Here is a 23,936-nt window from a genome sequence, read left to right as displayed (position 1 = left end):
GGGTGTTTAGAATATTTACACATTTACAAATTCTGAGTGATATCCTGTTCCAACTTGTAACGTAGGCGTGCTTGGCTTCTCTGGAAACTAGAAAACGTTAAGATTGACTTCAAAATAAGTATTTCAGAAATCTTACAGGTGAAACCCAGATCTGTTGCTAGGCAACCTGACAGAGTCCCAAGTGGGGACCAACTTGCCTCCCACACTTGACCATCTCTCCCCAGTGGTGGGACGCGGAGACCTCATTGGCTCCCGTCTCCTCTCACTGAACTCCGATTGGTCGGAGAACCTCTCACTCCGTTCCTGTTGGCTCTCGCTGTCTCTCGCCGCTCTGTAATTGGCAGGCCGGCTCTCGGGCCACCGCACGTCACTCTCTCACCCCACTTCCTCGGCCCTCCAACTTTATCCCCGCCCCTTCCCCCGCCCTTCCAGCCACGAGGGAAAACCCTAGCAAGATCCCGCCTCTAGTTTTCTTCGGATTGGTAGAAGCCGGGCTGGGGGGCGGGCGCTGCCGGGCTACTCTGTGGGCCACGATTGGCTGCTGGAACCACTGTCCAGCCTCCCACCGACTGCCGGCCTTGCCGGAGTCGGGTGGGTCGGCGGCTATAAAGCTGGTGGTGGAGGGGAGGCCCCGCGTACTGCCCTTTCGTCGCTCGCTCTCTTTCCACGACCACCACCCGGAGGTCACGTTTGGGTGAGTGCCCCGCGCGGAAGAGAGCTAAGTTGCTGCGGCGCTGCGGGCGGGCGAGGTGAGGGCCGAGCCGAGGCGGTGTCCTTGACTAGGCCCGTAGGAGGTCCTGCTTGGTTCGGGTGGGGAGGAGGTATGGACCCGGCCCGTGAGGAAGGGGCGCCGCGAGCAGGGCCGTGAGGGGCCTCCCCTGCCAGGGGCCCTGGGGCTCACCGCGGTAGGTCTGACGAGGGGCCGAGGAGTCGCAAAAGGGAGAAGGCGAAGGGGCGTTGAGGGCTAGGGTTCTAAATGACATAGCCAGGTGCTGGAGGTGCCGGGGACGTGGCTGTGATCGCCGGGAGGGGATTTGGGGGCAGGGAGGCGCATCAGGAGGGGACGATGAGCTGGGCTGCCAGGACGTTCCTGGAGCTCTGGGTTAAGGGTGGACGCTGAAGGATGGGGAAGATTATAATTAGATGGAAGCTTGTAGGTTGGCAAGTGGGTGTGTCCTCCTGCAGCCACATAGAGAGTTGCTGGGAAGTGGGCATAACTTTTGTTCCCTGGCTCAGGTGCAAGAAAGCATCACAACCGTGATTTTGCCTGGAGGAATACTTGGGCTCTTGACTGCTTCAGGCAGCTTGCTTCAGCTATCACAGATTCCGCCTCCTACCTTCCCGCCTCCATATTTTTTATGCCCATATTAAAAAAAAAAAAAGGTTTCCTTGGTGTTCTGAAATCCCGTACCTCCCTCCTGCTAATAGCTTCGGGGCCAGCCCGACCTGATATGGTGATGTAATGGGCAGGCACCAACAGGGCCTTCACACACAGTGGGTTTTGGATTAAGCCAGGGACATTTCAAAGCCAAGGATATGGTGTCTTTGAAAAAGGTGCGTCCTGCTTTGACCAGTGGTGGAGAAAAAGATTACTCTCACCTACCCTGGAGGAGGGATTTGGACAACAGATAATGAGATTGTCTCTGCTAGTCATGTTTGCCCTATGGCCTTGGCCATCACAGGCTTTTTTTCCGAGGCTCACCTCTGGGGCATGTCTTCCCTGCTCCTGATGCTCTTGTCATCCAGCTGCAGTAGAAGGAAATGTTCTGGCTGCTGCTAAGTAACATTTGCTCGATTACACGGATGAACTATGAAAAACAGTGGCAGGATACGTGACAAAATTAAGACAAATGGAAGTGCTCATATAGTTAACAGGTTTTTCCTTCTGCGATGGAGCTTGGGCTTTCATTGTACAGATTCTGTTAGAAGGCGGATTGGAAGTCCTTAACATGGATCTGTGCCAAATGGTTCTTTGCATCTTGAGACGTCTAAGCTGTTTGTGTTCTTTCTTTGATCAAAACTTTGTTTTTAAAATTTCAGTTATTTTTGTGGGGTGAGGAGGGTAGGGATAGCATATTTTATGGAAGAGGAGAAAGACTTTATTTCCTTAGTGTTTAACCTTTGCAAGTCTCTTTCTCCTAAATGTGTAGGTTTATCCTTTATTCAGTTCTAGTTTAGTCAGGAACCCCAGTTCTCAGGAAGGTGTTTCCAATGGGGAGAAATTATGGGATATTATGTTTGAGGCCATAAGAGGCCACATCATCTACTGGTAGTTTCTGGGCCTTGCTTTTCATTTTGTTTTCTTTAAGTTATTTATCTAGAGTGCTTTTATATCTTGTTATTCTTTTTTATTTTATTTATTTTTAATTTACATCCAAATTAGTTAGCATATAGTACAATAATGATTTCAGGAGTAGATTCCAGTGATTCATCCCCCTGTGTATAACACCCAGAGCTCATCCCAACAAATGTCTTCCTTAATGCCCCTCACCCATTTAGCCCATGCCCCCACCCACAACCCCTCCAGCAACCCTCAGTTTGTTCTCTGTATTTAAGAGTCTCTATGTGTTGTCCCCTTCCTTGTTTTTATATTATTTTTGCTTCCCTTCCCTTATGGTCATCTGTTTTGTATCTCAAATTCCTCTTATGAGTGAAGTCATATGATGTGTGTCTCTCTCTGACTAATTTCACTTACCATAACATAATACCCTCTAGTTCCATCCACATAGTTGCAAATGGAATACTTTGTTATTCTTAACTGTGGGAATGACTAAGATTTTTTGATTGAATTGAGATTTTAGCTAGCTTTTCTGGAAGGAAGTGCAAAACCCTGATATTGATGTAATGTGTGTTTCCTGGGTACCCTAAAATTATTTAAACCCATAAAGCAGTGGAGCTGAAAGGAGATGCAGTTGAGGTTCTGGTTCGAGGAATTTGATTGGCTATATATTCAGAATCTATATTCAGTTTCATGTAGAAAGGAACAGAGTCTTCTAATTTTATGTTGGGTTACTAACAAACCAAATAGAAGGGTGTGATATTTTTATGTTTCTCAAGATGGTGGTATAGATTCAGAAGGTTTGAAAACATGTTACTCAATCTAATGAGAGGGTGGTAGGACTCAATTCTTAATAATCTATTCATTCTGACACTTGGCATGTGATGATCAGTTGCTGTCTGTCAATCGAGTGTAGATAGAGTAGAGGAGCTCACAGTCTTCATCTTGGCAGGGTGTGTGCCTGGGGATGTATACGTACGGGAATGTTGGTAAGACCAACAGATGTCCTCTTATTCCGTTTGGACTCCTTACATTTTTCAGTAGAAAGCCACTCTTCTGAAACACCTTCTAGGCACTATTTGGTGCTGCAGCTCATTTACAAAGCGATAGCAAAAGGAACTGACTAATGAGGGCTGCTCTGTGTACTTGAACCTAAACGATTTGTCCTCTAATTGTGATAACTCCAAATTTAGCTCCTCAAAAACTGGCAGTAGAATGCCCTTTACTCCAAGGTCTCAAAGGGATTTCAAAAGAATCAAAATACACCCCCTCTCCCATTAGGAGCCCAGGAATCTAGTATGGATAAGAAGACTGTCAATAACTAGTTTTCCATTGAGAGTAGAATATGAAGACTTTGAGTGAATCACATACTTACCATAGAAGTGTGGGACCCTGATGAGAAAACTCTAGGAAACCTTGCTGGAAGAGGTAGCTTAGAACAGGGCCTTGAAATAGGAGTAGAATTTATAAGCAGACCAGTAACTCTGGGGAGAGGCAGGAATGTCTGTTTTTTACTTAGAGAACTAGACCAGAGTGTACAGGCGTTGCCAAAGCCTTCACCGTAGTTTTGCTTGCTTGCTCCTAAGGGGGAAAGATGGCCAGCTCTTTCTCATGAGAGAGGATGTCCTGGATTTCTCTCCTTTTATAGCGAAAAAGATCAGCAGGCAACTGCTTACCATTTATCATGGACCAAACTGTGTGCTGGGTGAACTTTTCTGACTACTTGTTTGAATCAAGGCTGTAGAGGGATGCCAAAGATGGAATTCAGAACTCTGAATAAACCCCAGGAGAAAGCATCACTGCATGAACCTGGTTGGCCCTGGCAGTCTCGGCAGTTTTCAGTTTTAATCTTTGCCAAACTAGAAGTGCCTATATTGGGCCTCTGGAGGCTCCAAACGGGCTTTGTGGTAACAGTGCCCAGCCGCTTGCGGTTTATTAACTGCTTATTATCCTGACCCGTGCTGCTCCATGATTTGCCCTGAAGGGACCTTCTGTTAGAAATAAGCTGATGATCAGCTGGAGACTTTGGCCTTGCTGTTTCAGTCAGGACAGAGAACCCTTCTAGCAGTTGCAGAAGAGAAAGGAAATCCCTGTCTAATAGGTTATTCCCCAAAGTGGCATTTACACCCTCCATTTCCTTTCCTGGTCTCCTGGCCTCTTCTTCTCCTGGGAGCTTAAGTAGCACAGCAGTCCTCTGTGAGTCTTTTTTCTTGTGTTTCTTTCTTTGCTCTAATGCCCTTTTCTCTGTCTCCTTTTCTTTCCCCTCTTCTCTTCCCTCTCCTCTCTTTCTCTTCCTCCCCTTTCTCCTCCTCCCCTCCTCTTCTCTCTGCCTGTCTTCCCCCCCCCCCGAATTTAAATAATCAAAATTGAAAGAGGGAATATTGGAAGTTCAGGAGAAATTTCCTTGGGAAAATAGTGTCAAATACATATGCCTACATGGTTTCAAGAAGAAATATTACTAAGTTATTTAAATAGTCTCAACATGGAAGGGGAATCATGTTTTCCCCTCACCAGTGAGGACTAGTCCCTGTGGTCTGCTTAATTTGCAGGTTACAAAAGCATAATTGAAATAGCAAAGAACAATGCAGGTTATTTCTCAAAGTGTATGTATAATTCTGTAATCAAAGAGATCTTTTGAAAAGTTTTTTTTTTTTTTTTTAATGTTTTTTATTTTTGAGAGAGCATGAGCAGGGGAGGGGCAGGGAGAGAGGGAGGAGAGGATCTGGAGTGAGCTCTGCACTGACAGAAGAGAGCCCAATGTGGTTCTCAAACTCATGTACCGAACTGTGAGATCATGACCTGAGCCAAAGTTGGATGCTTACCCAATTGAGCCACCCAGGTGCCCCAAAGAGATTTTTTGGAATGTAGTAGTCTTATCAGGGTTTATTTATTTGGGGTGGGGAGGTTAAACTTAATGAAATAAAAGGAACTAAATCTGGGAGGAGCTCTTAAATGTAATCATGTAAAAGAAATAAATCTTTACTAAATTATTTACTAAAAATAATTCAGACTACTGAATGCGGTCTCTGGTTAATCAGTCAAGGGCAGACGCTAAATTTGCCAATAATTACATAGAGAGAAAAGGTAATTGTGTTTTCGTTAATATAGGAACTATTGTCTCGAGCAATACTCCTTCAGAACAGATGGCCTGAAGAAAGTGCTCCAGTGTCACCCTCCCATTGCATTTCCACATAATTTAAATGATGATAAAGCTTAATGCTCGTTTGTCTTGATACTGCATGCTTATCTTTTTAACACAAGCACTATAGGGAAAATTACTTTTTAAAAAGTTGGGGAGGGTGAGGGTGGACCTGTTGAAAACTAGGAGCACAAGATTAAATACAGGAAGGTAATTAGGTCTTGCTAGAAAGATACATATTTCATTTGAAAAATTCTAAGAACTAGGATAATGATGAGTTGGTGCTTGATATTACAAAACATTTTTTAAGCTTATTTATTAATTTTGAGAGAAAGAGAGCACAAGAGAATGAACATGAGCAGGGTAGGGGCAGAGAGGGAGAGAGAGAATCCCAAGCAGGCTCTACACTGTCTGCACTGAGCCCCAGTGCTGAGCTGATATGTGGCTCAATCTGACGAACCCGTGCAGTTATGACCTGACCCCAAATCAAAGAGTCGATCATTTAATTGACTGAGCCACCCAGGAGTCCCTTCACTCCATTTTATAGAAGAGGAAATTGAAGCTCAAAGAGGCACAAATCACTAAAGCCACCAACTCTTAAAAGTGTAGAGCAAGCTCTTGAATGTATCAATCTCATTACTCCAGAGCTTGCTAGTCCTATACAACTGATTGATATTTCTTTCCTTCAATTCTTAATAATTCAAAGTGAGTAAAGACAACTAACAACTCTCCCAGCATCACACTTGATTTAAAACCTGAATCGGTAATACGAACTTCGTATGTCAGGTCATTACCGGGACCGAACCTACCATTATAAGCACTAATGAAATAAGGCAGAGATGTTTAATAAGCTTTAAGTACCATTTTTCCAAGCAACGTCAAATTTGTTCTATGTCATGTGATTGGGCAAGGAAATGCTTATTTCAACACACTTGGAATTGGAGTCATTATTTGAATTCGTGTGGTGGTTTATGACTTTAAAAGAAGTTCTTATTTGAAATTCCTAGCGCCTGAAGGAGGAACCAGAGTGACAGACCTGGAGACTGCAGTCCTTTATCCCTCACACAGGTATGGCATCCTGTCGTGCTGCCGAAGGAAAGCGTTCCTCTCCAATGGAAGGGGGAAATTTAATTTTCATCCCAGAGCTAATAGCCATTTGTGTGCCCCACACATTCTTAAAATCCATTACAGAGTTATACCTTATCTTCAAACACGAGTTAATGCTGTAGTGCCTTGGGAGACCTTTCAATTTTGTGATTGTCAGACTGATGTTTAAAATCTAGAAACTAATTTTTTTAAGAAGTGTGCCTTTTCTCTCCTTTTTAAAATTTTGAAAGAAAATTTCTATATTTTATTATAAATGCAGAATAGAATCCCCATTATCCCACTTACATATTTTTTAATTGTGCATACAGTGCTCTGAAAAACCTTATCGGCAAAAGGTTAAAAATATTTGAAGGTGATTTTTTAACCGTCAGATCTTTTTTTAAGTTCATTTATTTTGAGAGAGACAGAGAGGTGCGAGTGAGGGAGGGGCTGAGAGAGGGGAGAGAGAATCCCAAGTAGGCTCCATGCTCAGTGCAGACCCGACAGAGCCCGATGTGGGGTTCGATCCCTCAACTGTGAGACCATGACCCAAGCTGACATCACGAGTCAGATGGTTAACCATCTTAGCTACCCAGTCATCCCTAAACTGTCAGATTTTTTTTTTTAATTTTTTTTAACGTTTATTTATTTTTGAGACAGAGAGACAGAGCATGAACGGGGGAGGGTCAGAGAGAGGGAGACACAGAATCTGAAACAGGCTCCAGGCTCCGAGCTGTCAGCATAGAGCCCGACGCGGGGTTCGAACTCACGGACCGCGAGATCGTGACCTGAGCCAAAGTCGGCCGCCCAACCAACTGAGCCACCCAGGCGCCCCTAAACTGTCAGATTTTTAAACTATATTCTATTTAGAGTTTTTTTTGTGATATTTAGAATAGTGAATTAACCCATTCTGTATGGAGTTAACACCATAATGTGAAAATCTGAGATCTTTAGCTGGCTTTTTTCTTTTCCTTTTTATAATTTATTTTTGGCCTGCTTCAGAGAGCATTGAGAGGGCAACACAAGAGCATATGCTTAATAGGATAGTTGAAAGTAAAGATTACAGATCAGAAACTATACCATATTTTTTGTTGTTTGAAATGCCATGGAAGCAATTACTTCCTTGTATTAATTTTCCATTCTTTTCCTACTTAATCTTACTCTCCCTTAATTTCAACCAAAAGCTAAATATTTCAAATTAGATGGCTTTTTATCGGGAATATAATAAACATCTTGGCCATCAAAACCCTCAAACAATGAGCAATATTGATTGAGTCAGATACTGTAAAACTTTTTCCATACCAAGATTAGGGTCATGATTGACTTTCAACCTGATGTGAGTGGGTTAGTTAAGCTACATTTTTTACCCCAAATGAAACAAGGTACTTAGTTAACCCCTCGAAGGTTTAAGAATAACAGAGTTATACCTTATTTCTTAAGTACCGTAATATAAGAACTGATCAGAGCTGGTCAGATTATGGTAAATATGGATTAATTCTGGGATCAAAGCCTTGCATTATGGCTTCTTATAAACTGGTTTATACCTTCAGAAGATTGTATATATTTGTCCATTTTCTTTCCAAAAGCGTTGCAAGCTGTTGGGCCAGGCAAGGGAAATCACAGTGTCCTCAGGACATTTAGAGCAGTTTGGAGAGTTGTAAAGAACCTAAAGTGTCAGCTTGTGGGAAAGGCTGGGAAGGTGGGTGATCCTCCTGCCCCTGGTGACTTTGAGGATAGCATGTAGGAGGGGTTCCTCTTCTAGGGATATGGACTGGTCTTTGTTTTTAAACACAGTTATAGAACTCTTTTCTGTGGATTATGCAGAGGACTTCATGTTATTTTACTATAAACTGAGAATCTGCCTAGTGACATTTTAGTTCCATTATGTCTTTATTTCAACTTCAGTGTAACGCAGTTTAGATGATCATAAACTGCTAGGTGTCCAAGGAAGAGGGGAAAGAATAGAAGAAGAAAACAGATGCCTCTCTGTTCATGTAGCCAATTTGACAGAATGTCTGTCTCGTCATAACAGTTGAGGATAGAAATCTGGGAGCCATCCTAAACACTTCCTTCTTAACTTCTAGTCAATCACAATTTCTGCTAGTTTTTTGCTTCCATATCTTTTGAAGCTGTTCCTTCTTCACCCATCATGTAGTAATTGCTCTGGTTCATGACCTGGCTTCTCTGGACTGCTGTATCTGCTCCCCAACTCACATCTCTTCTCTACACAGCACCAGTGATTGTGCAAAATGTTGACTCTCAAACTTTTTTGACCATGACCCTCAGTAAGAAATATACTTTATATTGCAACCCAGGGTATGTGTGAATAATTGAAACGTAATTTTCATGAAAAAATTCTTAAATTTACTGTGTGCCATGCAATCTGATATTTTCTGTTCTTTACTATTACATTTTAAAAAATGTTGTTTGCCACCCACTAAATTGATTTCCAGAGTTGGAAAAACACTGATCCGAACACTAATATGACCCAGGTCACTCCTGTTTAAAACCTTGATGGCACCTTAATGTCTTTATGATGAAGTTGAAGCTCCTTACCATTAGCATAGCAGAACTGTTATGACCTGACCCTGACCTAGTTCTACTGACCTATTACTTGTTTGATCTACTCCCTGGGCCTCACATTTCACTTAGTAAATTAGTAAAACTTTTCATAGTTCTTTGCTCTGTGCCTTTATGTATGCTGTTCACCCTGTTGGAAATCTTCTACCACCATTTGCTTCTGTAGAGCTTTACTGATTACTCCTTACTCATTCCTAAGACTCAAGTCAGCACCAGTAACCAAGAAGCCTCTCTCCCCACTCTTGCCCCACCACCACGTTGGGTTGGGTAGTTCTCCATAACATAATGTGACTGTCTCTGCTGTTTCACTTGTTTAGTATTAGGTGTTTGTATCTTACACACAAGGGGGTGAATATTTATTTGAAAGGGCAAGGGTTATCTCCTATGAAACTGGTCCCAAATGTTCGGCATATAACATGTTGTCATTGTTTAGGTGAATAAAAAAACATATACATAAGATTCTTGTATTTAGAAGGAAGATTCAATGATATCCCTTACGACCTTTTTTTTTTTTTAATGTTTGTTTATTTTTAGAGAGAGTAAGCATGAGTGGAGGAGGGGCGGGGAGAATCCCAAACGGGCTCTGTGCTGTCAGTGCAGAGCCTGACGTGGGGGGCTTGATCCCACAACTGTGTGATCATGACCTGAGCTGAAATCAAGAGTCAGACACATAACTGACGTAGCCCCCTAGGCGCCCCACCCTTAAGACCTTTAACTTAGATTTTGTGATTATATCTCTAGGGGCTTATTTTTTAAGTTTTAATATACTCATGACTTGATGGCTTATGGGCTCAGAGTAGATTATTACATGATTTAAGGATAACCTCTCTGTTGTAGATATTCTGTCAAGATTTCCATAATTAACAACTCACTATGGCCGTAGTTTGTAATTCGTTACACCTGATAATATACCAGAGTTTGCAGAGTGGCAGGGGACAAATGACATAAATATAGGATCTTATTTTCACGTTTAGGAGTCAAAGTAGTGAGTTGGTCAATGCTGTAGAAGGTTGGTGAACCAGTAGGACCCAGGTAACTCTCATAAGCTAAGATCTTTAGGTCAACGAAAACCTGAAATTCTGTCACCTAAATAGCACCTTCCAATCGTGTGATGCCTAAAAAGGAAATTGAGTTGTAGAAGTTTATCTTTTTTATTTATTTTGAGAGAGAGTGGGGGAGGGGCAGAGAAAGAGGGAGATGGAGAATCCCAAGCAAGCTCCATGCTGTGAGCACAGAGCCTGGTGCAGGACTCGAACCCACCAATCGCGAGATCATGACCTGAGCTGAAATCAAGAGTTGGATGCTCAACTGACTGAGAGCCACCCCGGCTCCCCAAGTTGTGGAAGGTTAAACAAAGAAAAGGTTCTTTCTCTAAAACTAACAGGCTGTGCTGTTCTTCAAAGCCTGACGACTATATTCCTCTGACTCCTGTGCCATCTGGGTTCTGGGTAGACTGCCCATGGAAGTACTCAAGAGAGATTGGAAGGTGGGGAGAGGGGCGGTCTTGTTGTTGTCAGTGGTGGTGGCAGGAAGGGTTGGGATGGGAGGGGTATCTTGGCTCTAGCTCAGTAGCAGAGGTGCTAGTGCTGACAGCCCCAGCGGCTTCAGCAGGAGTGTGAGCTCTGGGGATTTGAATAACCACCTTCCCCTTTTTGCTCCTCTAGCCCAGCCAACAAATTTGAAACCGTTTCCCTCTATTAAATTCTCCCCTGTGAGAAATAATTTAGAATAACTTCTCTTTTTTTTTTAAAAAAATTTTTTTTTCAACGTTTTTTTTTTATTTATTTTTGGGACAGAGAGAGACAGAGCATGAACGGGGGAGGAGCAGAGAGAGAGGGAGACACAGAATCGGAAACAGGCTCCAGGCTCCGAGCCATCGGCCCAGAGCCCGACGCGGGGCTCGAACTCACGGACCGCGAGATCGTGACCTGGCTGAAGTCGGACGCTTAACCGACTGCGCCACCCAGGCGCCCCTAGAATAACTTCTCTTAATGAATACAATCTCTTAAAAAAATTGAGACTCTGATAGGTCATGTGACTTGCCCGTAGGCAGGCACGTAGCAATGGTGCTGAGTGGCTAGCACATTTATTTTACTGTTAGTAAATAAATCTAGGCACTACTGAAAGTATGTATAGTGTGGCAACAGTTTTCTATAGTGCCCTTTTTAAAAAAAAAGAAGGGGTGGTTTTTAAAAAAATTTTTTTTTAACGATTATTTATTTTTGAGACATAGAGAGACAGAGCATGAACGGGGGAGGGTCAGAGAGAGGGAGACACAGAATCGGAAACAGGCTCCAGGCTCTGAGCTGTCAGCACAGAGCCCGATGCGGGGCTCGAACCCATGGACCGCGAGATCGTGACCTGAGCCGAAGTCGGCCGCTTAACCGACTGAGCCACCTAGGTGCCCCAAGAAGGGGTGGTTTTAAGAGGTGTTATCTAGATGCCACATAAGTAATATATGGGTTACCAGTTTTCAAATTTGAATCAGTTTTTTTTTTTCCCCTGATTTAGAAGCTAAGTGATACCTTGTGATCATTTGTTGCCTATATACTGGCTGTAGAAAGTATAGGTTATTGGCATATAACCCTGTGATGGGTCCTGGAACTTATTTTTGCTTAAAATTTTAATCATATGGGTTCTGGGTGAGGGAGTGGGGTTCTTTATAATAACAGGGGTCTTGTATGGATTGATTTGGTAGACTTCTATAGTATGGCTTTTCTTTAAGTTTGTTTGTCTGTTTGTTTATTTATTTAGAGGCAGGGAGGGGCAGAGAGAATCCCGGGCAGGCTTCACACTGGCAGCGCAGAGCCCAGTGCAGGGCTCGAATTCATGAACTGTGAAACCATGACCTGAGCCGAAATCAAGATTCAGAGGCTTAACCGACTGAGCCACCCAGGCGCGCCTGATTTAACAATTTTTAAAGTCCCTTAAAGTCAATAGCTGTGAATAATCCATATATCTATGATGAGTGACTGACTGACTTATTTAAACGTTCTTGGGTGGCCAGGAATGGATTAGGTACTTGAATTCTGATTTGTGGACCATATTACTAATTGTCATTGTATTTTATCTTATAGTTCTTTACCACAGAAGAATCTTATTTGAGTTTTCTTTACCTTTAATAATCATTTCTTAAATCTAAAGAGGTCCAGGGTTTTGTTTGTTTTTGCTTTTTAAAGAGTTTATTTTAAGTAATCTCTGTGCCCGCATGGGGCTCAAACTCATGACTCCGAGATCAAGAGTCGCACGTTCCATCAACTGAGCCAGCCAAGCACCCCTGAAAAGGTCTAGTTTTAAATCAGGTGCAAATCTTTGTAAAAGACAATAATTTTAAATAATAGTATTCCATTCATACTACAATGACTACTTTCACGTATTAAAATTGCCCCTAATATAGTCAGTGGTATTGTAATAGCATTGGTGGTGACAGATGGTAGCTACACTTGTGAGCGGGGCATATTGCATGGAGTTGTCGAATCTCTATGTTGTACACGTGAAACTAATGTAACATTGTGTGTCAGCTATACTTCAGTTAAAATAATAATGATTATTATAAAATAAACTTGACTGCCCTAAGTAAAATATACTAAACTTAGAACCTAAATTAACATTTTGGGTGATAGTTGAACTTTTAATGTTGATGTCTTAAGTTTGAACTTGACAATCTGGAATTTATAACCTAAAACAACATTTTTTTTCTGTTTTTCTTTCTCAAGCTCTTTCACCATGCCTGGGTCACTTCCTTTGAATGCAGAAGCCTGCTGGCCAAAAGATGTGGGAATTGTTGCCCTTGAGATCTATTTTCCTTCTCAATATGTTGATCAAGCAGAGTTGGAAAAATATGATGGTGTAGATGCTGGAAAGTATACTATTGGCTTGGGCCAGGCCAGAATGGGCTTCTGCACCGATAGAGAAGATATCAACTCTCTTTGCATGACTGTGGTTCAGAATCTTATGGAGAGAAATAGCCTTTCGTATGATTGCATTGGGCGTTTAGAAGTTGGAACGGAGACAATCATCGACAAATCGAAGTCCGTGAAGACTAATTTGATGCAGCTGTTTGAGGAGTCTGGGAACACAGATATAGAAGGAATAGATACAACTAATGCATGCTATGGAGGCACAGCTGCTGTCTTTAATGCCGTTAACTGGATTGAGTCCAGCTCTTGGGATGGTATGTTACATGTTATATGTTACATGTTATTCCAAAGAAACTCTCCTTGAGGATGCATAGGCCCAAACGACCTTTTAATTAATGCCATGTGCAATCTTGCCGGTTACGCTTGTTTGAATATGCTCAGAAATATAGCTCTTTCAACTTATCTGAATTATAAACTTGTTATCTTTATCATGTAGGACAAAATTATAAAAATTTGGAATATTTTTTCTTTGCCAAAGATGAGGAAAGCACATTCTAGAAAAATAGAAGACTTCAGTTTATATGTGTGATATTTATAGTGGTGATCACCTTCTTATGTATTAACAAAAATATTTTTCAGGACGGTATGCCCTGGTGGTTGCAGGAGATATCGCTGTCTATGCCACAGGAAATGCTAGACCTACAGGGGGAGTTGGAGCTGTTGCTCTGCTCATTGGGCCAAATGCTCCTTTAATTTTTGAGCGAGGTGAGTGTTTGAGAGAGCATTTCTTTTTTTATTAGCAAAGTGTGCCAAGAAAGTTGAAAACAGAAACAGAAGCCGGTATTTACTGAGTGTTCATTAAATGCAGGTACTGCCTGCTCAGTGCTTTGTGTTATTGTATTTAGTCTTTACAGCAATTTTATGAGGTAAGTAATGTCATTCTCATTTTACAGAGAAGTAAGATGGGTTTAAGTAACAACCAAAAAGAGCAACTGGCCCATAGTCACTCATTAGTGACAAGTTTAATTTGTTTTCAGTTCAGTAGAGCAATTGTGATGTCCCATTTAGACATACGAAGCTTGTGTAAAATGTTGCAATGAAAGAAGTCTTAGGCCCATCCATGGATACTGTTGTTTCATTTCAATTACATGTTGGTCTCACCTTGTGATTTCTATACTGCAAGTGGCAAGAGTAGATTATTAAGGAAAGTCCCCATATAATGGGATATGCTTACTAACATACAAACATCAAGAAGCAGAAATACATATCATCTTCCTTTTTTGTTCTAATAGGACTTCGTGGGACACATATGCAACACGCCTATGACTTTTACAAGCCCGATATGCTTTCTGAATATCCTATAGTAGATGGAAAACTCTCCATACAGTGCTACCTCGGTGCATTAGACCGCTGCTATGCTGTCTACCGCAAAAAGATCCATGCGCAGTGGCAGAAAGGTGGGTTTCATCCATTCTCCTTGGTTTTGGTATCTGTTGAGGGCACTGTGATATACTAAGTATCTTTAGTGAGATGTTGCTTTGTAGGAGTGTCCTTTAACCATTTCTTCCTCACCTACCAGATTGCATTTTCCCATAGTTTTTGGGAATGTGTAATTTCGGAAAACAGGTAAGCTTTGGAAATGAGGTATGTCTATGCAAAAATACTTAGATTTATCCTCAGTAAAAAATTAAAACTAGGGTTAAAGAAAGTGACTTGGGGGCACCTAGGTGGCTCAGGCAATTAAGTGTCCGACTCTTGATTTCAGCTCAGGTCAGGATTTCACGGTTCATGAGTTCGAGCCTTGTGTTGGGCTCTGAGCTGACAGTACAGAGCCTGCCTGGGATTCTCTCCCTCCCTCTGTGGCCTACCTGGGATTCTCTCTGCCCCTCCCCTGCTTGTGCTGTCTATCTGTCTGTCTGTCTCTCTCTTTCAAAATAAAAAAACTTGAATTTTGTTCATCTTTTGACAGAGGTACTTTTATAAGGCTTTAGTTTGCAACTGTGATCCAGAGCAAACTCTTAATGAAAATAAATTGCTGAAGTGACTCCCTCCACCCCATAGGTATTTGCATTTGACCTGTGAATTCATACTTGCTTTTTCAGTGTCCTCATTAATCTCTATCTTTAATCCTAAAAAAAGTTCTTGAGATATATTCAAAAGTACGGTATTTGAATTAGTGCTATTAAAACACACAGTATCCTATAAATCAGGCTTTTTCCATAAACTAAGAGGTTGTGAGAGAGGGTTAAAAATTGAATAACATAGTAAGATTGAATAACATAGTAAGATTCATGGTGGTCCTGGAGAAGAAGCATTCTTACATTGTGTAAAATGTCATACTGTTTAACGGTATTTAACAATACAGTGATTTTCTAGCTTTTTATTAGGATCCATAGTGAGAAGTACATTCTACTTTGTCTATGCTTGCTAAACGGAAACAAAAATATCATGAAATTACTTATCCATGCCACAAGCTATACAGTTTGCTATTTTCTACTGTATTGTCTTTCATTAAAAAAATACTCTTAGGTTAAAAAAAACAAAACAAAAAAAGCTGGCCCCAACCCACTAAATTAATTACAGACTCCTAAGTATGGAAACAGTGATGTGGTAGTGGATATTGTTCTATCTCTGGATGTCTTTTTGATCTGCATTTTAAGCCATTAGAGATTATTTCATTATACAGTATATTTTTGGTTGCTTTTTAAAGATATAAGAACATTGTAGCCTTGTTCTAAAATCAGCCTTCCAAAGATAGTGGTTTAAATGAATTTCATAATTTCTTTGCGTTTCTCTTTCAGAGGGAAATGATAGAGATTTTACCTTGAATGATTTTGGTTTCATGATCTTCCACTCACCCTACTGTAAGCTGGTTCAGAAATCTCTAGCTCGGATGTTGCTGAATGACTTCCTTAATGACCAGAACAGAGATAAAAACAGTATCTATAGTGGCCTGGAAGCCTTTGGGTAAGAGGAGTTGTTGTGATTTTTTTTCCTTCTGTGTGAGAGTATCATTATTTTTACAGACATGAAAATTTTAGAGTCAAAAGGATCTTAAAAGTCATCTAGTCTAACCCATGTATGTCATTAGTGAAGAAACGGAGTCCCAGGCAGGAGGTGGCTTATCTACATGAATTCTTTAGTTATTTCTCATATTTTCTGATTTCCTCCTTTTAGATCTGTTCCTGTTGTCACCATAATAATATAGCCTGATGAGTGCTCATATTTACTACTACAGCCTCTTAAATCTTTTCCCTGCCTCTCAAGTCCCTGTGCCCCATCCCATCTCACACGCTGCTGCTATCAAAGTCGCCTTTCCTACTCCTTCCACATTTTCCCCACTCTTGGGGCTCCCTAGAATGCCATGCCTGTTCCTTCTTGCCTGTGGCCCTTCTACGTCTAATAAAATTCTACTCAACTTTTTAAGACCTGGCTCCTGTAATATCATGACTTTTCTAACTAAGTAGACATTATTATGGACTTGAAAGAGTAGTGTGTTCAGCTTGGTGACGATGAAGCTTTAGTGAGTTTATAAACCCACTAGAATTAAGTTGTCTTAACATGATTATAAAAAACTTCAACCAGAAAGACTGTATGTGTGCAACTGTTACATCTTCCATAACCATTAGCATGTTGCTACTTGGCTTTTAATAAATAAGGAAACTAAATTATACACACAGATTAGAATATTAGTTACGTCCACTAGTATAATAAAAATGTAGTCTTTGAGCATTGTAAGATGGTCTTTTTTCTTAATCTTTCAGGGATGTTAAATTAGAAGATACCTACTTTGATAGAGATGTGGAAAAGGCATTTATGAAGGCTAGTTCTGAACTCTTTAATCAGAAAACAAAGGCATCTTTGCTTGTGTCAAATCAAAATGGAAATATGTACACATCATCGGTGTATGGCTCCCTTGCTTCTGTTCTGGCACAGTAAGTACCCATTTCGGCTGCTTCACTCCTCTCATTTGGGGATGTTCAATTTCGAAGACTGAAGCTGCTGGCAGGCATGTTGTTGGTAGGTCACAGGATGACATTTTATTGCTAGGCTCTCTACCTACTGTCCATTGACCTAAAGAGAAATGGGACGAGGCTGCAGTTACTCCTGGGTACTTCGTTTCATACTGGCTTTCCTGGCTGCTGTTCTCATGGTCTTCTTACTCTTGACCCGCAGTTGAACTGTAAATCCCTGGTTGGCAGAGTAACTTATTTTATGACACGATAACTTTCATAAAGCCCCATCATTCCCAAAGAGGCGAATAGTCTTGTTTCCAGTGTGCTTGTTGTAAAGCACTAGGTTGGCTTCCTGCGGCTACAGGATGAATTTTGACTCCCAACTCAGTCTTCCCACACCTTGTAGTTTTAGGTCAGTGGGACTTTTTCATGACATTTCTTCCCTCTGCGCAGGTACACGCCTCAGCAGCTGGCAGGAAAGAGGATCGGTGTGTTCTCTTACGGTTCTGGCCTGGCTGCCACCATGTATTCCCTTAAAGTTACACAAGATGCCACACCAGGTAAATGCCAACACTCCCAACGAGTGTGTATCGAGAAGCTGCCGTACCAGGGTCCATTCAGCAGGCTTCCCAAGTGAGCGCTTGAATCTGTCCCACAGATAATTACATTTGAATCTTCATCACTTCTTTCAACGTCGCCAGAGTTTTACTCTTGAATGATCTGCCTTAACTGGGTAAATAAATGGCAGGATTATGTCTGAGTTGGGAGATCTTTTTCCCTCTCATCTGAGTCAGAAAAAATATATAATGAGCTTAAAAAATCTTATTATGGCGGGGTGCCTAGGGGCTCAGTCAGTTGAATGACCATCTCTTGATTTCAGCTCAGGTCATGATCTCATAGTCTGTGAGATCGAGCCCTATGTTGGGCTCTGTACTGAGCACTGAGCCTGTAGCCTGCTTAGGGTTCTGTCTGTCTCCCTCTGCCCTCCCCTGATCACGAGTGTTCTCTTTCTCTCTCTCAATCTAAAAATAAAAAGAAAGAACACAGCACTGCACTATACTTCCTCTTCCCCAACAGTTTTAAAAAATATATTTTTTTAGAGGTTTTATTTATTTTTGAGAGAGAGAGCTCAAGGGGGTAGGTGCAGAGAGAGAGGGAGATAGAGGATCAGAAGCCGGCTCCGTGCTGACAGCAGAGAGCCCGATGTGGGGCTCGAACTCACAAACCTCAAGATCATGACCTGACCTGAAGTCGGATGCTCAACCGACTGAGCCACCCAGGCGCCCCATTAAAAAAAAAAAAAAAAAAAAAATCTTATTATGGCACAGTGTTTGACTTTTCCTTCTTCAGCAAGTAACTATTTTTATCCTTTGTGTCAGTTTTAAAGCATTTATAACCAGGGGATATAGGTAGGGAAAGGGATGCATATCTGTTTACTACAGGCAACTTTTGAGTCTGATCATACGAGTAATAGCAAACCGTTTCTTTTTGGTTTGGTTTTATACAAAGATATTTTTATAGGTTTCTAGTTTTTGGCTTATATTTTGAGAAACTTTTGTCCCTTCCCTGAGTAGGAAGGAGCAAAACATGGAGAAAAACTGGTGGAAGACTTGGCATTACTCTAAGACTGGATCATGTATTGACCATAGACAAGTTACTTATAGTTTCAGATCCCACTGATTTCCCGACTTGTCTATTGTCTGATACCAAACAAATGTCATAGGGAGGCTGCACCAAACAAATACTATCATATCTTTCAATTAAACAATATCAGGTAGTTCTACAAGGAACAAAAAGTTGTTTTTCCATTTGGTAGCATTTTGTTCAGGCTTTGGGGCATGCTACTTTTGTCTTTTAATTTTGGTGTTTACTGTTTTAGGGTCTGCTCTTGATAAAATAACAGCAAGTTTATGTGATCTTAAATCAAGACTTGACTCAAGAACTTGTGTGGCACCAGATGTCTTTGCTGAAAACATGAAGCTCAGAGAGGACACTCATCACTTGGGTAAAAATACTAAATTGTGTTTAAACATTTAGGTATATACCCAAAAGCCTATTGGAGGGCTCTAATAATATGAAACATGTTACATGTAAGATAAGGATATCTAGGCTTTATTTGATACTAATCCGGTATCAGTAAAAATTGTGGGGAAATACGCAACTTTTTATCTCTAGTTTTATTACCAGGTGAATTGTATATCATAACTAACGTTTCATATTCTCTTCCTTTCCTTTAGTCAACTATATTCCCCAGAGTTCAGTAGATTCACTCTTTGAAGGAACATGGTACTTGGTCAGAGTGGATGAGAAGCACAGGAGGACCTATGCCCGGCGCCCCTCTCCCAGTGACGACACCCTGGGGGAAGGAGTGGGACTTGTGCATTCAAGTACAGCCACTGAGGTGGGTAAAGCTTGTCGTGCTTGCTCTCTGCCTTTGATAGCGTAAGAAATTTCCATCCCCACATCTCCGGGGGACCCGAGACTGAGCCACCTAAAGGAATGTCGAGAAAGCAGAGTAATTCAGAGCTAGGGCTCTGGTGTTGGATTCCAGCTGTGCCATTTTCTACTGTATGAAGTGCTTTGCACTCAAATTATTAGCAGTTTGAAAATGGATAGTAAATACTAGGTTTTATTAAGAATACCAACATTTAAAGGAAAACTGATGTAGAGAGAAGGCTCATTTTGTGGTAATGTCTTGGTGAGAGAGGAGCCCCCCTCGTCTCTTCAGGCCATGGTCAAATCTCTATAAATTGTCAAGCAGCAACAATAATAGCAATGATTTGAATTCCTATTATATGCTAGGAACTTCATTTACATTTTATTTTTTTAATGTTTATTTGTTTTTAAGAGCAAGAGAGAGAGACCAGGGAGGTACAGAGAGAGAGGGAGACAGAGAATCCTAAGCAGGCTCTGTGTTGTCAACGCAGTGCCCGATGTCGGGCTCGAACTCACGAACTGAGATCATGACCTGAGCCAAAATCAAGAGTCAGATGCTTAACCGACTTAAGCCATCCAGGCGCCCCTATTTACATTTTCTAATTTAGTCCTTACAAAACCCATCTTGAGTAAATGATGCTATCCCCATTCTACAGATGAAGCTGCAAGAAGTTAGATGATTTGCCAAGTCAAGGCCACGCTTTAAACTAGGGACTTTATGACCTTGAAGTCGTTTGTTTTATCTGCTCATCACAAACTTGATGAATGCATAGGCTCGCTTCTTGCTCTTACACAAATTAGGTAGCAAGTCGTGGCGCTAGAGTGAGAGTTGGCAACGCAAGAGTAGCAAGTAGAATACTGTGTATGGAAGGTGTCGGTGGTCTTCTCTCCCTTGCTCTGAGTATTTGTGTATTACTTCACCATTAAGTAAAGAATCGCTATTTAGTTCCTTCCCTGAAAGGTTCTATAGGATATGTGTTTAGCATCAACCTCTCCAAAGTTGTCCTTTCTCAGGTTTTTCTTTAATGAGAATTTTAATTAGCACTCTATCTCTAAAAAAAACCCCAAGGAGTCAACAACTCTTTTTCCTTCGATTTTAGCACATTCCAAGTCCTGCTAAGAAAGTGCCAAGGCTCCCTGCAACAGCGGCAGAACCCGAAGCGGCTGTCATTAGTAACGGGGAGCATTAAGATACTTGTGTGAAGTGGAAGACTTCAGTGTGGGTTCGGGTGGGGGGTATGTATGGGAACAGTTCTGGGAATGGGATGTCTGGGGACAATTTTAAAGGATTACATGTTATGCAACTTTTTATGTGACTGACATGGAGCCTGGAAAACTATCGTGTTCTTGGGAAAGTCTCTTTGCTCAATTTGCTAACATGCTTCCTGTCGTGGTCTAGCCAATGCTTAATGTACCGGAATGATGTTTAAGGGCTCTGTAAACTTCATACCTCTCTGGCCATTTGTATGCATGAAGCTTAGTTTTTAAATGTGGTATGACGAATTGTGCGCTTTGGGCGAAGAAAGCAGAGGTACTGGTCTCCGATTTTAATTTTTTTAAACACGTAAGAATTTTGTACTTTGAACAAACAAGCTTACTGAAAGTACCTGTGGTTTTTGAAAAAAGTTTCTAGTTCAGGGCGTATGGTCTTAAAATGTGATATGCACAAACCCTGTTTAAAAATGGCAAGACAAACCTCTTTTTCTATAATTTATAAATCCTGAAGAGGGAGAAGAGTTGGGATGATATGGCACTGGTTCTGGAAACCGGAATGTTGCTTTAAATCCAGGCCAGCAGGGATGAGTTATTGCAATGACCTCTGTGAACAGAGAGATGCTAGCCTTGAGTGGACGTTTGGCATAGACAGCGTGCTGCACTGGGAGCTATGGCTGTACCTCTGGGTCTGCTTCTGGATCGTTGGCTCAAGGTGGATTATGCCGAACAACACTGAGATGTCGGTGGAGCTGTGTATGAGGAAGTGTTGGGATCCTTCTTTGCACCTTATTTTGAAGAATAAGTAAAACATCTTTCTGGCTGCCTTTAAAACTTTTAAAACAAAATGGAAGGATGAGGCAGGGCATTATTAGGTTACTTCTGATGCTTCAGTGTTATAAATTCAACTTAAAGACTGACAGCCTAAATTCATGGTGTAAGTATTCCTTTTTTTTTTTTTTTCTTTTTTTGTTTTCTTTTTTGGGTATCTTTTCAATGAAAAAAAACAAAAAAAAAAAAAACACAAAAAACTGCAACCCACGTTTTTATATAGTATGACCAGCCAAAAAGAGTATTCCATTTCAAGTTCTGGAAGTAGGATTTATAAAGCATTTTTTTAGACTTTCACCTTAAAAAGCCAACAAAAACTATCACATAGGATGAATAAGAAGACTGGTTAGATCGTTTTGTAGATCTTCTTGGTGCTGAATATGACATGAGCCTTATAGATTGTAACATAGAGATAGTTGGAACTAATGTACAGAACTCAATTTTTTAAACTTTATTTGCTGTTAAATTCTGTGAAGTTTCAGTTATCTCAGATAAACTTACACAAATATGAACTGTAATGTTTCAGATTGCAAGGTAATATGTAATGTAGTGTTTGTAAAATACTCTTGTCTAATATTAACTAGTGGTATTTTGATTTGTACAGTCATAATTTGTTAAAATGACTTCATTTTAACATCTACTGATGTAGATTAATAATGTAAGTTCACATTTAAAGATTAATGGGAAAATGGTGCATGTAATACTTTCACAAGTATTGGGAGTTTGGTATGTTTTGAAAAGAGTTAATTTAACTTTTGGGTGTCAGGAAATGGGTTTCTCAAAGTCCATTGCCGGCAATGGGCAAGCCTGGTGAAATTGTCAGAGCATTAACTGTACACCTCATCGACAGTGAGGTGAATAACTTTGAATAAAGTTTTAGAGAAATATTTCAGATATTTGAGTATTCTTTTTTTTCCCTCCTGAACTAAGAATTCAGGCAAGAAATCAGCCAAGGTGCTATTTCTAAATATGGGCATTTGTTTCATTTCATTTCATTCATTCACTAATTTATTCATTCATCACTCAGCAAACATTTGAAAACCTGATATAAGCAAGGCACTCTGCTTAGGTCAGAATTAAAGAGTTATAAGGCATAATGTCTTGTCGTCAAGGAGCTATTCATCTAGTGTGGAAGAATTTGTACTCATAATTTATTCTTACCTTTTAAACAAAGTGGGTGGTCAGCAGGTATAAATTTGGCTGTAAATATTTATGAAGAGAGTTACTGTGTTTTCCCGGAAACAACCTAAGATTAAGAGTTACCAATTAAAGATCAAACTTTACAGCCAATGAACTGCTTCCAACCAGCGCAAGAGCCTCCAACGTAAGAGTCACGTGGTGCTGGTGCTCCCAGGGGTTTTATAGAGAGAATTTTCACATTGGCAGTAATACTGGACCAGATAATCTCTAGGAGCCGTATCAACTCTTAGGATTGTATGAATTAGGAATTAACCCAGATTATTTGCTAATCCCAATCAGCTCATATCATCGTGTCATGTCTACATTCAATACTTAGTGATAATTTCTTAACCTTCTGGGTTTTTGTTTTTATGAACACTAGTGAGTAAGTTTAAGATTAGCAGTAGATCAAACTCAAACGGATGCAAACAGCTACTTTTGATCCTCCTGTGATTCAGTTGAAACGCTTCTTCCCTTACCTCCTGTTTGAAATGTCCTGAAAGAAACACTAAAGATGTCAACAGAGCAAGGAATGAATGTAACAGGGCTTGAAATCATTTCAAGCGAGGTAATCTTGACATCAAAACGAACACTTGTCTTTAAACTTTCCAGCAACTACTTTTAATTAAGTCCTAGGTTCCTTGTGTTTTTCCAAATTGGTGGTCAAAGAAAACAGTCGTCCTGTGATTCCCCTCCCCCAGATTATTATAATGGTAGTAATTTGGTGCTGAAGATTATGAATAGCAATCCTCAAGAAGTTTATAGATCATCAGAGTTCTGGCTTATAATAATAATAATACATTTTTATTTTAAATGTTTAGAAGTAAAAAGGAATTCATCTTTTCTTTGCCCATGTTTCATCATTGTGCAAGCCTCTATAGTAAAAAAAAAAAAAAAAAAAAGAAATGAGGGGCGCCTGGGTGGCTCAGTCGGTTAAGGGTCTGACTAGCTCAGGTCATGATCTCACGGTTTGTGAGTTTGAGCCCCACGTTGGGCTCTGTGCTGTCAGTTCAGAGCCTGGAGCCTGCTTCGGATTCTGTGTCTACCTCTCTCTCTGCCCCTCGCCCACTCATGCTCTGTCTCTCAAAAAATGAATAAATGTTAAAAAAAAAAAGGAAAAATTAAAGTTTTGTTAGACTGATTTTACAAAAGCATCCCTGTGCCTCCATGTCTTTCAGATGCTATTAAGCAAGCACCTCCAACCCACCTTAGCAAAACTCTTGATCTTTAGGGCAAGAGTTGCTTCTTCCCTGAAGGCTGCCTAGACTGCATATGTGCTTACTGCAAATGTGCTTACATTTCACTCTATCAAATTCCTTATTCAGGCTTGCAAACTCCTAGAGGATCTGTTCTCTGCCTACTTCAATTCAGTACCACAC

At 40.9% G+C, this 23,936-nt stretch overlaps 1 protein-coding gene across 2 annotated transcripts; it reads left to right on the top strand.

Annotated features, from left to right (window-relative positions):
* The first annotated feature begins 540 nt into the window (after positions 1 to 540).
* Positions 541 to 22,265, top strand: HMGCS1 (3-hydroxy-3-methylglutaryl-CoA synthase 1). Of its 2 annotated transcripts, XM_058719060.1 has the most exons (11): positions 541 to 694; positions 6,425 to 6,485; positions 12,800 to 13,257; positions 13,583 to 13,708; positions 14,236 to 14,400; positions 15,745 to 15,910; positions 16,708 to 16,878; positions 17,353 to 17,459; positions 18,779 to 18,904; positions 19,137 to 19,300; positions 20,436 to 22,265. In XM_058719060.1, exons 3-11 carry the CDS (start codon positions 12,810 to 12,812, stop codon positions 20,523 to 20,525), a joined length of 1,563 nt encoding a protein of 520 aa, XP_058575043.1. In that variant the 5' UTR covers positions 541 to 694; positions 6,425 to 6,485; positions 12,800 to 12,809; the 3' UTR covers positions 20,526 to 22,265. The 2 variants fall into 2 exon arrangements, with proteins under 2 accessions (XP_058575043.1, XP_058575053.1); XM_058719070.1 differs by lacking the exon at positions 6,425 to 6,485 and having other exon boundaries at positions 547 to 694.
* Positions 22,266 to 23,936: the final 1,671 nt, after the last annotated feature.

Source organism: Neofelis nebulosa, chromosome 1, assembly GCF_028018385.1.
Source record: "Neofelis nebulosa isolate mNeoNeb1 chromosome 1, mNeoNeb1.pri, whole genome shotgun sequence".
NCBI lineage: Eukaryota > Metazoa > Chordata > Mammalia > Carnivora > Felidae > Neofelis > Neofelis nebulosa.
The sequence above is the reverse complement of the archived record's forward strand: the minus strand, read 5'-3'. Positions and strand labels throughout refer to the sequence as shown.

Bases quoted from the DNA above. Each gene is read 5' to 3' on its own strand.
- HMGCS1 (XM_058719060.1), top strand. From the start codon at position 12,810: ATGCCTGGGTCACTTCCTTTGAATGCAGAAGCCTGCTGGCCAAAAGAT. The intron at 15,911-16,707 runs GTAAGAGGAGTT...TTAATCTTTCAG, and splicing joins AGTGGCCTGGAAGCCTTTGG to GGATGTTAAATTAGAAGATA. The intron at 18,905-19,136 runs GTAAAAATACTA...CCTTTCCTTTAG, and splicing joins AGAGGACACTCATCACTTGG to TCAACTATATTCCCCAGAGT.